Here is a 12,380-nt window from a genome sequence, read left to right on the forward strand (position 1 = left end):
TGTCTTTGAAAAGTTTTATTCTACACCCTCACTTTTAGAAACCTTTACACAAGCTACAAACCAAATCAAAGCAGTGAGCTGCAAATTTCCTCTTCAAGCACATGAGCAGACCTGCTTTTCATTAATTCACCTTCCCTGTGTCCAAAAGCAGCGTGTTGCACTCCCTTGTCTGCCCCAGATGTTGAAGGGCTGAAAGGACCTGATTTTTGGTCGATGTTGAATTACTATCAGCCACTAGGAGGGTCATACCCACACTGCAGCATTCCTTGCTTCCCCCCACTCCCTCCACCACCTCCTTCCACTTTGGAAATGCCGTAAAGCCTCCAAGAACAAGGTGATTTCTGACCTGTGGGAGCATGTCTGCAAAAGAAGACCTACTCTATGAGAAGCAAAGCCAGCCCAGGGCAGGCGAGTTTCCATCCCATATTTCAAGAGGAAACAGGTAAAGGGATTTGCTCAGAGATACTGGCAGGTCCCAGGGAAAAGCCTCTCACAGCAAGGTACCAGTTGCCCAGCTCATTCAAAATGGCTGCAGTTCAGTGGCTGGATCAGGTGTGGACTTGTGGAGTTCCTCCCCAGGCCTGCTTTCAAAAATGTGCCTGTCTGCCTTTAAAAAGGAGTCCAAGCTCCCCTGAATACCAATAAGCAAAAAGGTTCTCCACAGGCTGTTCTGTCTTCTACCTCGCTCAATTGATGAGAAGTGCTATCTTTTCCCTGTGGTTTTCAGGTTTTCCACCAGGGAGGAAGGCTTTTTGGTCCTATAGGCAGCACTGCCTGCAATCCGGGACCCTCTGATGGTACTGATGTATGGCAAAAGGGGAGGCTCCCGCACCACCAACGCAGTGCCCTCAGGAGTATAGGCCCGGAGCAGCAATTTCTCTTCTGCGTGAGCCGTCACTGCCACCCAGCCTGCACAGTCAAAAAAAAATACAGTCAGTCAGTGAGACAAGTCACTAGGATCAGAACGAGGGTTCTGGCACAAACTCAGTGCTTCTCATGTTGGTGAAGAACCTGAGTTACAAAGGTGTGATTTCTTTGAGAAAGCAAACTCAAATAATACCCAGCCCTTTCCCAATAGAAGATAACACCTAAATCCACATCTTACTCTCCCCAGACACAGAACTTAAGAGGGATGGTAGGAACTACCAAAACCACAACAATAAAGCTTTCCAATCCATGGCCCTTTCCCTCTCACCTGGACAGCCAACAGTGTCACAGTCATTCCTGATGCTGTGGAACTTGTATGGCAGCCAGAGCATAAAGTATTGCAATATGGTCATCCTGTACAAGCGTGGTTGTCAATCTCCATTCTCAGAGGTTGCCAAGCCTCAGCTGGACACAAGTCATGCCTGCCCTGATTTTGTGCTGGTGACAGTCCTGCTCTGAGCAGGAAATACAGCTTCATCCCTTCAGAGGCCTCTTCCCATCAATGTTTCTAGGATGCAGACCCTGCAAAACAAACTAATGAAGAAATATTAAACTACCTGCAGAGGAAAGCTTGATATCTGCGACTGCTTCAGTGGTACCAATTCCTTTCAGTGTAATGTCCTGAGGGACAAGTGGAGGGAACTCTTTCATTCGCTCTTCCCCACCCATGGGAACCTAAGATCAAAACATGGAGAAAAGATTTAACAGTCAAGAGATGCTTCAGCACTACCTTAAACTGGTGAGCAAGGCACAAGTGGAAATAAAGATATTAGACCGTTGTTAGCCATGTAAGAGCTGGCTTGAATATCCTACGGAGTTTTCAGGTTTGCCAAGAACGGAATCGGGATCACATCCAGAGCAAGCCAGTGGGAGCTCAGAGGTGAGCAAAGATGGAGTGCCCGCTGCAGGACCCAGCTAGTGGCTCAAGCCAGCCACCCTGATGCGAGGGACAGGGGACAGCACCTGTTCTCGATGTGCACAGGAATGGAGCTGCCAGAACAGGGACAGCTCACCCTGTCCCCCAACAATCCGCAAGTGCTACACAGTATGTGGCAATACCAAGGAAAAAGTCAGACCACCGGAAGATGAAGGGATGTGCAGAGGATCCAGCGGGGAAAGAATAAGAAAGGCATGTTTTTCAACTGCAATCTGTTCTGAAACCCCATCTCAGGTGCTCTTTCCTAACACAGCTGCAGCCACGCAGCCTGTGGAAGAGTGCTGCACACTGCAGATCTCTACTCTCCCACCACAGAAGTCCTGAACTCTTGACTGTGCTGGGTTTGTGTGTGTGGCAGAGTTTTGGTAGTGGGGGGAAAGGGCTACAGGGGTGGCCCCTGTGAGAAGTTTCTCGAAGCTCCCCCAGCTCCAAGTCAGACCCTCCTTTGTGCCAAGGCCAAGCCAATTAGCGATGGTGGCTGTACCTCTACGATAATGTATTTAAGAAGGTGAACCTGGGAGGAGGAGTGGGAGTTGCGAGGGAGACACCTCTGCAAACTCTGAGGTCAGTGGAAGAAAGGAGGAGGAGGAGTGGGGGGGGGAGGTTTGCCAGAGTGGAGACTCCCCTGCAGCCCATGGTGAGAGGGCAGGCTGTGCCCCTGCAGCCCATGAAGGACCCCACGCCAGAGCAGGTGACTGTGCCTGAAGAAGGTCAGGACTCTGAGGGAAGCCCATGCTGTTGTAGTTCAACGCTGGGAGGACAACGCATGGGAGAGACCCGCGCTGGAGCAGTTCGTGAAGAGCTGTAGGGAAGGACTCATGTTGGAGAAAGTTCATGGAGGACTGTCTCTTGTGGGAGGGACCCCATGCTGGAGCAGGGAAGAGTGTGAGGCGTCCTCCCCCTGAGGAGGAAGGAGCAGTGGGACTGACTGCACCCCCCATTCCCTGCCCCCTGTGCCACTGGAGGGGAGGAGGTAGAGAAATTGGGAGCAAAGCTGAGCCAGGGAAGAAGGGAGGCGTGGGGGGAAGGTGTTTTTAAGATGTGGTAATGCTTCTCACTGTCCTACTCTGTCTGTTAAGTGGTGGTGGTGGTGTCTGAGTTAAATTTATTTTCTTTTTATTCCCCTAATGAGTCTGTCTTGACCATAGCTGGTGACCATAGTGGGCGAGTCATCCCTCCCTGTCCTTGTCTTGACCAAGGAACCTTTTGTTGTATTCTCTCCTTCCCATTCCTGAGGGGGAAGGAGTGAGGGAGTGGCTGCATGGTGCTCAGTTGCCCTCTGGGCTCAAGCTAGACACTGACACATGCAGTTTTTTCCTGTCAATTGTGCCCCAGCCAGGGCGGGCATTTCAGCAGGCAGGGAGGACAGCCTGGGCACCTGCAACCCAGAGCCCACGACAGCACCTCCTCTTACCTTTAGTAACTCTTGGCCAGCGTGTTTCTCATAGATGGCATCTGCGTTATTCAGGGTAGAAATGTGGACTGGCAACAGGTTAGAAGCCATGACAGAAAACCAGGCAGACTTTTCTCCCTGAAACCAATAACAAGAGGAGAATGGATGTTACAATAACAGAAAAGCAGCCCCAAATTGCTCTCTCCTGCTCCATTTCTTTCCTGCATGTTGAAAACTTGTTCGACTGATGTCCAGTCCTTGTCTGAGTGGTCCTTGCCTGTGTCACCGCAGAGCAGCCAGGATTTATATAAACAGGGAAGCTGAGCTTCCAGGAGAGAAGCACCCATGGCTTACCATCCTGCCTCAAAGTACTCCCAATACCATATCCCCTGCCATCACATCTGGCAAATCATCCAAGAGGTATCTTTGCTCAAGTTTAATTCCCAAGAACAAACTCGGTGTGGTTATGTAGTGTGAGAGGTGATGGACATCTCCTGTCTGGTGCTTCTTCTCCTGTCGCTTTACATTTCTAACATGCATCTCCCATCAAACTATACTTGGTTCCAAGCTGCTCTCAAACTATGCAAAGATGGAATGTGGAGCAATTTCAGCAGGCACTCTTGTAACTTTTGCACAAAAAGCAAACAAGGCCAGAGAGAGAAGAAACCTCTACAAACACTGCTAGCAGCCTGAAATACGGAAACTCAAGTTTAGCAATTCCTTCAAGTTCCTCACAGACCTGATCTGAGGCAGGGGCTCCTCTGTCATGATCTGGGCACAACTGTCTTCCTCCAAGGTCTCTGGAAGATGTACATTTGCAAGGCCAATACAGCAATGGGCTGAGACAGATACCAAGGACCTGTGGGACCCTAAACATGCATGGCTCAGCTTGCTAAGAGCATCATTACATGGAGGAAGCCTAACTGCCAGCCCTGCTGCACTGGACAGGTCTCTGAGCCTGATCCTCTCATCAGGAGATGGTGTGGCACTTTTTTACCCTGACCTCAGGTTCCCTAGGCTGCCAACACCAGCTGTGTTCTCCACAACTTTCAAGAACAAAAGTCATCCCTCACAACAAAACAACCCCTTGGGCGGCCCTGTAGCTGCCTGATCTCACAGTGTTTCTGCAGAGGGTGTTTACTGTCAGCAAAATGTCACCTGTATCGCTGTCCTACTTTGTCAGGGATGCAAATCCAGGTGCTTTCTTGAGTCCCTGATAGTGCCCAACCAACATGCCTAGGAAGTTCTTTTCCTAGAGCTTTGCCCAAGACAGTATGGATAAAGACAGGTTTTCTTCTGCTGGGTTGCTCTCATCACAAACAGCATTTTTTTCCTGAGTGAGGCATTACTCTTCTGTACTGCCAAGCTGTTTTTTGGGACAGGGCTCCGCATTCTCACCTTAACTATGATGGAGCTCCCCTGCCATACTGGTACATTATTACTTACAGAATCCTGTCCCCTCCACCTTTCTGGTTTTCTTCCAGCAGGTCAAAAGTGTCCTCAGCAAAGTAACAATTCAACATTTTATGGTGATCTTGGAAAGCTGACTGAAACAAAGGAATAGCCATACACACATGCCCTTCCCAAACTGGGGCAAACTACTGAGGAAGGCATTATCATTAAGTGCTAGATCCATAGCTGGAAGAAACCACCACTTCCAGAGGGAACATCATGGGAGGTCAGCTCCACACACTTCAATAAACACGTATGGCATGGGATTTCTAATAAATGGAAGGAATTGGCAGGGACACACACACACACAGAGCACCTTTTAAAAATATTTTTACAGAAACTAAAATACATGTGCATTTAATTGCTTCCTTGGGCAAATTCTTCAGAGGTCTGTGTCAGGAAAGCAAAATGCCCATGCTTTTCTCTCATGGCAAACAGCTTTCATGAAACACAGAAATAACTATTTTCCAGTTAATTCTGGCACTCTCCTCCCTCCCTCTCTGCCTTGTGCCTTTGTATGTTATGGGAAGCACATTAAGCTGAAGGCGTCTGTCAGCATTCAAAAGCAGTTACTGTCATACAATATAAAATACTGCATGCTGGTAACAAGTATCAAACCTTTCAACTGTAACTCTCCATCCCAAGGCATTCTGACTTTATGCGTGCTTTACTAACAGATTAATCACCTGAAAAGCAGCAAAGAAAGGGTCTGGAAAAGCTACCCAGAAAGCCTTTTATCATCTGGTACTATAACAAGAGATGAAGCAGCTGCTCACAGAATCCTTTCTTCCCTTACCTCTAAGTAGTCTATACGTCCCAAGGCTGCTAAAAACAAAACCATTCCTGGCTTGAGAATGAAGGTTCGTGGAACAATGGCATGTGTTGGCAAAACCAGCTTTACTTCTTTCTCTGTCAGGAGATTTAAAACCTGCAAAATAAATTGTACTGCCATAACTCATTCCAGATGTTTTAATGGGTCAATGAAATTAATATTGGTATTATACTGATAGAGGAGAAAGAACAAGTAAAGCAGTGTGAAGAACATCTAACAGAACAGTTCAATTCTGGTCCACGTGGTAAGTGAGAAACAGGATGAGGCAGGGATGTCACGAATCTCCACGGCAATGCAGGGTCCATAACAAAGTATAAGAGCTGCCAGCAGCCTGTTGGACCACAGATTTGGGAATTCTGGGTCTGGCTGGAACAAGCTCACACAAGATTTACTGTGCTTTAGCATGAGTGCCGCCATGTGCAGAACTGGAGACCACCTTCAGCTATGACATTTGAGTTATTCCACTTACGTAGTGACACAAAGTACCAAATCAATACTAGCAGCAAAGCTAGTCTCAAATGTCTCACTGAGAGAAAAGTGCTGGATCACACTGTGACATAACTCAAACTGCAGGATGACCAACCTGCCACACAGCATGGATCCCTACCCCAGGCACAGCGAAACAAGCTCTCCCCTCTGTGAGGCCTCCCGAATGCTCCTGCTGCCTGTCTTACTCTCCTCCCTTTCCCTCCATCTCCTAGCTTAACTGGCTCATCTGTTTCGGTGCTAACTTGTTTCAGTGAAATGATCCACCCCAAAGCCAGCAACTTAACCAGTAATGCTGCAGCCACAGCGGTCTGATTACTTCCTAAAGAAGCAACTGTTCAAACCCAGCTATGAAACAACGCAGGCACAGAAGTTCAGAGGAAGAGACTAGTCTCCATGTTGACAGTGTCTCTTTCCTAAACACAGGGAACTGACAGCAGTAATGCTTCAGACTCTGTCCCCCATGCATACTACAGTCATGCAAATACAAGTTTGTAGCAGTCTGGCCATGAGGATTTAACCTCAATTCAGCATTAAAAGACTGAACTAACATGGGTTGTGGTGCAGCCAGTACCCTGAATGCTCTTCCTAAGTTCACAGGCAGACAATCTTTAGCTTGAAAGTCAGGGGAGCCTTCAACACTGATTCTTAAAGACGAGGAGGCTTTGTCCTGCTAGCTGCAGGCTTTCTGATCTGTTTGGCAATGCTTAATCCAAGATTTGAGTTATCAGTAATCCTTTCCTAGACTTTCCAGAAGCTTGGCTTTGGAAAGAGTCATGAAGAAGCAGCTAAAAACAAACCGCCAAGGAATAAGGACAAAAATTTAATTCCATCATATGCTAACAGCCACTTTCCTTCCCTCTTCTTCCAAAAGAAAAAAAACTCAAACCTGCTCATAACTAAAAAACTCCCCTGACAAAATCTGCCACATAAACCATCTGCTTGTCCTACATTCAGATCGAACACTGACCACAGGAACTAAATTTGATCTGAAACTTGGCAGGTAGTTCTCCAAAGGCACAGCAAGAATAATCAAAGTCAGGAACAGCAAAGCCCACTTTCTTTCCACACCTATTCAACTCCAAAAGAAGAAAGAACATATCCAATCTCCAGCCACCAAACCAGGTCTCTAAGCTGATGACTGTACAGTTCTTGCACTTCATTCTCTATATCCTGTACTTTTTAATCTTCCCCAAAAGATGACCTGTAGCTCTGCACAGGTATCAAAGTGATCAAAAAAATCTAAACACAACTTTTTTGGACGTGTGCTGAAACACTGAAGTAAGGCCTGATGTACTGGAGCTATTAACAGGAACACTGCAGATCCTGTCAGCTTCAGGAGAATGCTTTCTCAAAGATTTGGTTCAGTCACACAACACTGGTTATCCTCCTAAGCTCCACCTTTTTCAGCAGGCTGGTAGAGCTTAAAAAGTGCAAACTTAATCAGGTCATGCTAGTATAAACTTGCTTACAGCACTATCATTTACTTCCCTTCATTTAGATGTTAACAAAGTTTGATGACGCACTCATACAGTTCCTTTGTAAAGATCAGTAGGCACTATTCAGAAATGCAACAGTGTTAACACAATGAACCCTTCCCAGATAAATACAAACCATATTTTAACACAATTGCCCAAACCAAAAGAATCCTAACCCCAGGACTGCAGCAGAAATACAGCTGTGCCTGTGGGAGAGCTAAGGCAGAACAGTCCTCCCAAACCCTGTCATCCCAAAACACAGCATCACAGAGTACCTACACAGTTTTCCTTTACAATCCCTGGAGTGTCAAAACACCAGCGAGCATCCTTCACTTCATTGTATGTGAACTCCTCCCTTTCCTCACGCTTCCTAGGGGAATGTCTGGGGTCTTCATCTATGCTGTATGAGAGCGCATCAGGGTCAAAGTCAACCACAGGTATACCCTTCTTCCGTTGAAATGTTCTTCCAACTCTTCCTGGATTAAAACAAAAGGTTTCCTTGTAATTAATTTATTAACTTGCCTTTCCTTCAATCGGATATCTGTCCCTTCCCTTGCTTAAAAGGGATGCACATTGGTAATATAAAGGTGATAAAGATGCTATATAGCTAGAAATTTGTGCGTTCAAAAGCCAAGATGATAAGAAATGTCTTCTATAATTCTTGCTTAGCATTCCTCAAGCCCCAGAACCTCAGCAGGGACCAGATCACACTCCATTATTTCCATTTCACAGTAAAGCAGGCTGCCTTCTTTTTTGTGCCTTAGACTGTCAAACAGAATTATTTGAAAATCAGGGCTATCTTCTGGCAACTCCCTCTATTGGATATACTAAAATCATGTACGACCACTGTGGTCTGCAGCCAAAATGTGATTATTTAAAAATGAAACTTGTTTTCTTCCTTTGAGAGCGAGAGACAGCCTACAATGCAGTATCACTGTAAACTGCTAAGGTCTCTGAACTAGGTTAGCAAATGCTGATGCGAGGTGCACTGCACAGAGGACACCTGCGCAATGCTACTACAACGGCAGAAAAATAAGTACTCAAAAGAAATACTAATGATGCTCCTTACAGAGAAGCTAGAGGGCTTGCACCCATTAGTCAGGGAACAAAAATCGGTCAAAATAACTTGAATGCAAGTTTGGAAACTTTTTATTGCTACTACAGATAGCGTGTTCTTCCCATAATTAAATGGAAACTAGTTCTTTCAGAGTGGGAAGAAATTACTTGCCAAAACCAGCTGGATTCTACAGCAAATTAAGAAGTTAACAGTCCTTTGTGTAATGCAGTATTTACATTGGAGCAGAGGGGCAATACCTTTACTCAGGCAATACTCACCTACTAAGTAACCTTGCTTTTTAAGGTGATTAAGGTACTTTTTTTCTTCACTGCTTAGCTGATCTTCTGTTTTTGTTGCCTCTTCTTTCAGTCTCTTCTCCCTTCGAAATATCCTGTCACACGTAGGATTAATAATTGGAAATTTCAATAGGTTCAGTGTTGTTCCTGAAAAAAAGAAGGTGGCAATCTGACTACGTGGCACATTTAAGCTTTGAGGAACAAGAAAAAAAAAATTGTTTCTCCAACTTTTGGGTGAAATCCAGTAACACAAAGTTGGAGGTAGAAATACAGCTGCCTCCATAAAGTACTAGCTGTGCCAGCCAAGATGGTGGAAATGAGGCACCCACCTGCTCAAGATCTGCACTCACCTATGGTTTGATGAAGTAAGCCTCAAAGCCAAGCGGTGTCAAGACTGACTTAATACACCCCAGGCAATTCCCACCTCCAGGCAGCTTGGTTTGGCCTATGATTACTTTACACGTGCTCACCAGTCCACCTCCCGGTCTCTCTAGAGTGGAGGGCACCCCTAATTGTTAGGGACATTGGATCAGGTACCACCCCTGCTGGAAGGGGAGCACATAGGCCGGCTCTGGTTCCCAAATCCCTTACTGCTACAAGATGCACAGCACGCTCTGGCATGCCTCCCACCCTGAAGAAGGTGACGATTTGAAGCATAGTGCAGGACTGGAGCTCGCTGCCCACAATGACGATGCTTTGTGGTGGCAGGCACCCATTCGGTGACAGGTCCCCCTGCCCCAGGGGTGGCCGAGGGTAGGCCAGCTGGCCTCTGAGTACCCGACACCGTGCATAACCTGCGCCGTGATGGGAAGAGAGGTGCCCCTGACCTGGCCAGGGGGAGACGGTAGCCCTGTCGATGACGTTGGGGGCACGGGACTTGCAGTAGTCGGAGCGCAACAGGACGTTGAAGAGCGTCGACTTGCCGGAGTTGGTGGCGCCCAGCAGGTAGACGTCTCCGGCACACTTCCAGGAGCGCTGCAGCCGGCTGACCAGCCCCTCCAGGCCGAAGCCCGTCTTGGCACTCACGAGGCGGACGTCCACCAGCGGGGCTTCGCGCAGGCCGGCCTGGACACAGGCTGTCACCAGCCGCTCCCGCAGCCGCCCCAGGTGCCCAGGGGAGTTGGCGGGCAGCAGGTCCACCTTGTTGCCCACCACCAGCAGCCCGGCGGCGGGGACGTCGGGGCCCAGCAGCGCCGGCAGCTGGGGCAGCACCGGGTCAGGCAGCTCCAGCACGTCGAGGACGTAGAGGAGGAGCGGGCCGCGGCCGTGGCGCAGCGGGCGGCGCAGGGCGGCGCTCACCACCAGGCGGTGCTGCTCGGGCGGCAGCTGCAGCCGCAGGGCCCGGCCGCTGTGGGTCAGCAGCCAGCACCGCTGGCAGACGGCGCCCCGCAGCCCCGCCGCGCTCTCCGACAGGCTCCGGTACTTCTCTGCCGGCACAAAGCCCGGCGCCGCGCCGTCGCAGCACTGCAGCTCAGCCCCGCAGCCCGAGCAGCTCAGACCGCTCGGCGGAACCGAGGGGTCGGGCTGTCCCGCCGCCACTGCCACTGCCACCGGCCCCCGCTCCCGCCACTCCCTACCCGGCTGCCGCCGCTCCCGGCGGGGCACCGTTGCCGTTGCCGCCGCCTCGCTCAGCTCTGGCTCATACTCTAGAAAGACAAACCGCTCCTCCTCGCCGCTGGCTGGTGCCGCCACCCCGCGCCGCGGCACCAGAGCCCAGGACCGAGCGCGGGCCAGGTGGCCCAGGAGCAGCGGGACCAGGCGGCGCATGGCGGGGCCGGTGCCCCTAAGGCGGGAGACAGGGGGCGTGGCGTAGCAACCGCGCATGCGCGCCCCCCGCTGCCTTCTGGGAGACGGCGCGCGCAGTAGCCCCGCTCCGTGAGTGACGTGCGCAGGGCGCGTAGGGGATTCGCCGTAGCTCTCTCGTCGCTCTTTCGCCGTCGCTCCGCAGCGCGCCTCGACTCCGTTCCCGTCTCTGCCGCCGCCGCCCGCGGCTCTTCCCGCTGCCACCATGTACGACGCGGACGAAGGTGAGGGTGCTGCGGCTGCAGGCAGCTCCCTGCTGGGCCTTCTCCCCGGTTCAGCCCGGCGAGGGGGGGTAGGGCCCGCGGAAGGTGGGGGGGGTGGGGATGCGGTTGGGGATGGGGGTGCGGTTGGGGATGGCGTTGAGATGGGGAGCGCTCTGGGTGCGGTGGGGTCTCCCACAGGCGTCTGCGGCCCTTGGGCGGCCAGGTGGGGTACTGGAGGGTCCCTCAGGTCGCCGTGTGCCGGCCCTGTTCAGCAGGTGAGGAGAGACACCGAGGTGGCTAGAGCGGGGCTTACATGTTGTGCTTCCCCGGCAGATATGCAGTATGATGAAGATGATGATGAAATTACCCCTGACTTGTGGCAAGAAGCCTGCTGGATCGTTATTAGGTGACTTGCTAAAGCTTAACTCTTTTTAACACTTACAGGTCTTACAGGTGACATAGAATCACAGAATGGTTTGGGTTGGAAGGGACCCTGAAGAGCATCTAGTTCCCACCCCCCTGCCATGGGCAGGGACACTTTCCACCAAACCAGGTTGCTTAAGCCCCGTCCAACCTGGCCTTGAACACTGCCAGGGAGGGAGCAGCCACAGCTTCTCTGGGCAACCTGTTCCAGTGTCTCACCACCCTCATAGTGAAGAATTTCTTCCTTATATCTAATCTAAATCTACCCTCTTTCAGTTTAAAACCATTACCCCTTTTCTTATCCCTACGGTCCTTGATAAGGGGTCCCTCCCCATCTTTCCTGTAGGTCCCCTTTAAGTACTGGAAGGTCTCCCCAGAGCCTTCTCCAGGCTGAACAACCCCAACTGTCTCAGCCTGTCCTCACAGGGGAGGTGCTCCAGCCCCCTGATCATCTTCATGGCCTCCTCTGGACCCGCTCAAGCAGGTCCATGTCCTTCTTATGTTGGGGGCTCCAGAGCTGGATGTAGCACTGCAGGTGGGGTCTCACGAGAGCAGATTAGAGGGGGAGAGTCCCCTCCCCTGACCTGCTGGCCACACTTCTCTTGATACAGCCCAGGATGTGGTTGGATTTCTGGGCTGTGAGTGCACATTGCTGGCTCATAGTCAGTTTTCCATCCCCCCACATTCTTCTCCACAGGGCTGCTGTCAATCCACTCATTGCCCAGCCTGTATTTGTGCTTGGGATTACCCTGACCCATGTGTCAAGGGCACTTGGCCTTGTTGAACTTCATGAGGTTTGCATGGCCCCACCTCTCAAGCCTGTCCAAGTCCCTCTGGATGGCACATCCCTTCCCTCCAGTGTGTCGACGGCACCACACAGCTTGGTGTTGTTGGCAACTTGCTGAGGGTGCACTCGATCCCACTGTCCATGTCATTGACAAAGAGGGTAAACAGTGTCTGTCCCAACACCGACCGGTGAGGAACACCACTTGTCACTGCTCTACACTCGGACATCGAGCTGTTGACTGCAACTCCTTGAGTGTGAGTATCCAGCCAGTTCCTTATCCACCGAGTGTTCCACCCATCACATCTG

General features: G+C 50.4%; 2 protein-coding genes across 4 annotated transcripts in view; one reads left to right on the forward strand and one right to left on the reverse strand.

The window, feature by feature from the left end:
• NOA1 (nitric oxide associated 1) lies at positions 1-10,868 on the reverse strand. Of its 3 annotated transcripts, none has more exons than XM_074866718.1 (7): positions 9,782-10,868; positions 8,841-9,005; positions 7,785-7,981; positions 5,506-5,637; positions 3,279-3,395; positions 1,485-1,602; positions 1-909 (listed from the first exon to the last, which is right to left on the reverse strand). In XM_074866718.1, the coding sequence occupies exons 1-7, from the start codon at positions 10,866-10,868 to the stop codon at positions 704-706; spliced, it is 2,022 nt and encodes a 673-aa protein (XP_074722819.1). In that variant the 3' UTR covers positions 1-703. The 3 variants fall into 3 exon arrangements, 2 of the variants coding, with proteins under 2 accessions (XP_074722819.1, XP_074722818.1); XM_074866717.1 differs by having other exon boundaries at positions 9,686-10,868; XR_012628742.1 differs by lacking the exon at positions 1,485-1,602 and adding an exon at positions 1,196-1,461 and having other exon boundaries at positions 777-909; positions 9,686-10,868.
• Positions 10,730-12,380, forward strand: part of POLR2B (RNA polymerase II subunit B) — a 24,426-nt gene continuing 22,775 nt past the window's right edge. Inside the window, exons 1-2 of the mRNA XM_074866713.1 lie at positions 10,730-10,885; positions 11,198-11,270. Of these exons, the coding sequence (XP_074722814.1) occupies positions 10,867-10,885; positions 11,198-11,270 (92 nt within the window). The 5' untranslated portion in view covers positions 10,730-10,866. The remainder of the gene's footprint in view (positions 10,886-11,197; positions 11,271-12,380) is intronic.

The sequence above is a fragment of the Strix uralensis genome, chromosome 4 (assembly GCF_047716275.1).
Source record: "Strix uralensis isolate ZFMK-TIS-50842 chromosome 4, bStrUra1, whole genome shotgun sequence".
In the NCBI taxonomy this organism is placed as follows: domain Eukaryota; kingdom Metazoa; phylum Chordata; class Aves; order Strigiformes; family Strigidae; genus Strix; species Strix uralensis.

What these genes read in the sequence shown, in the direction of transcription:
- NOA1 (XM_074866717.1), bottom strand. Translation starts at nt 10,868, where the DNA reads ATGGTGGCAGCGGGAAGAGCCGCGGGCGGCGGCGGCAGAGACGGGAAC. An exon ending in CTGGCCAAGAGTTACTAAAG is followed by an intron (nt 1,603 to 3,278) that starts GTAAGAGGAGGT and finishes TTTTGATCTTAG; the next exon opens with GTTCCCATGGGTGGGGAAGA. An exon ending in TATCAAGCTTTCCTCTGCAG is followed by an intron (nt 910 to 1,484) that starts GTAGTTTAATAT and finishes TTGACTGTGCAG; the next exon opens with GCTGGGTGGCAGTGACGGCT.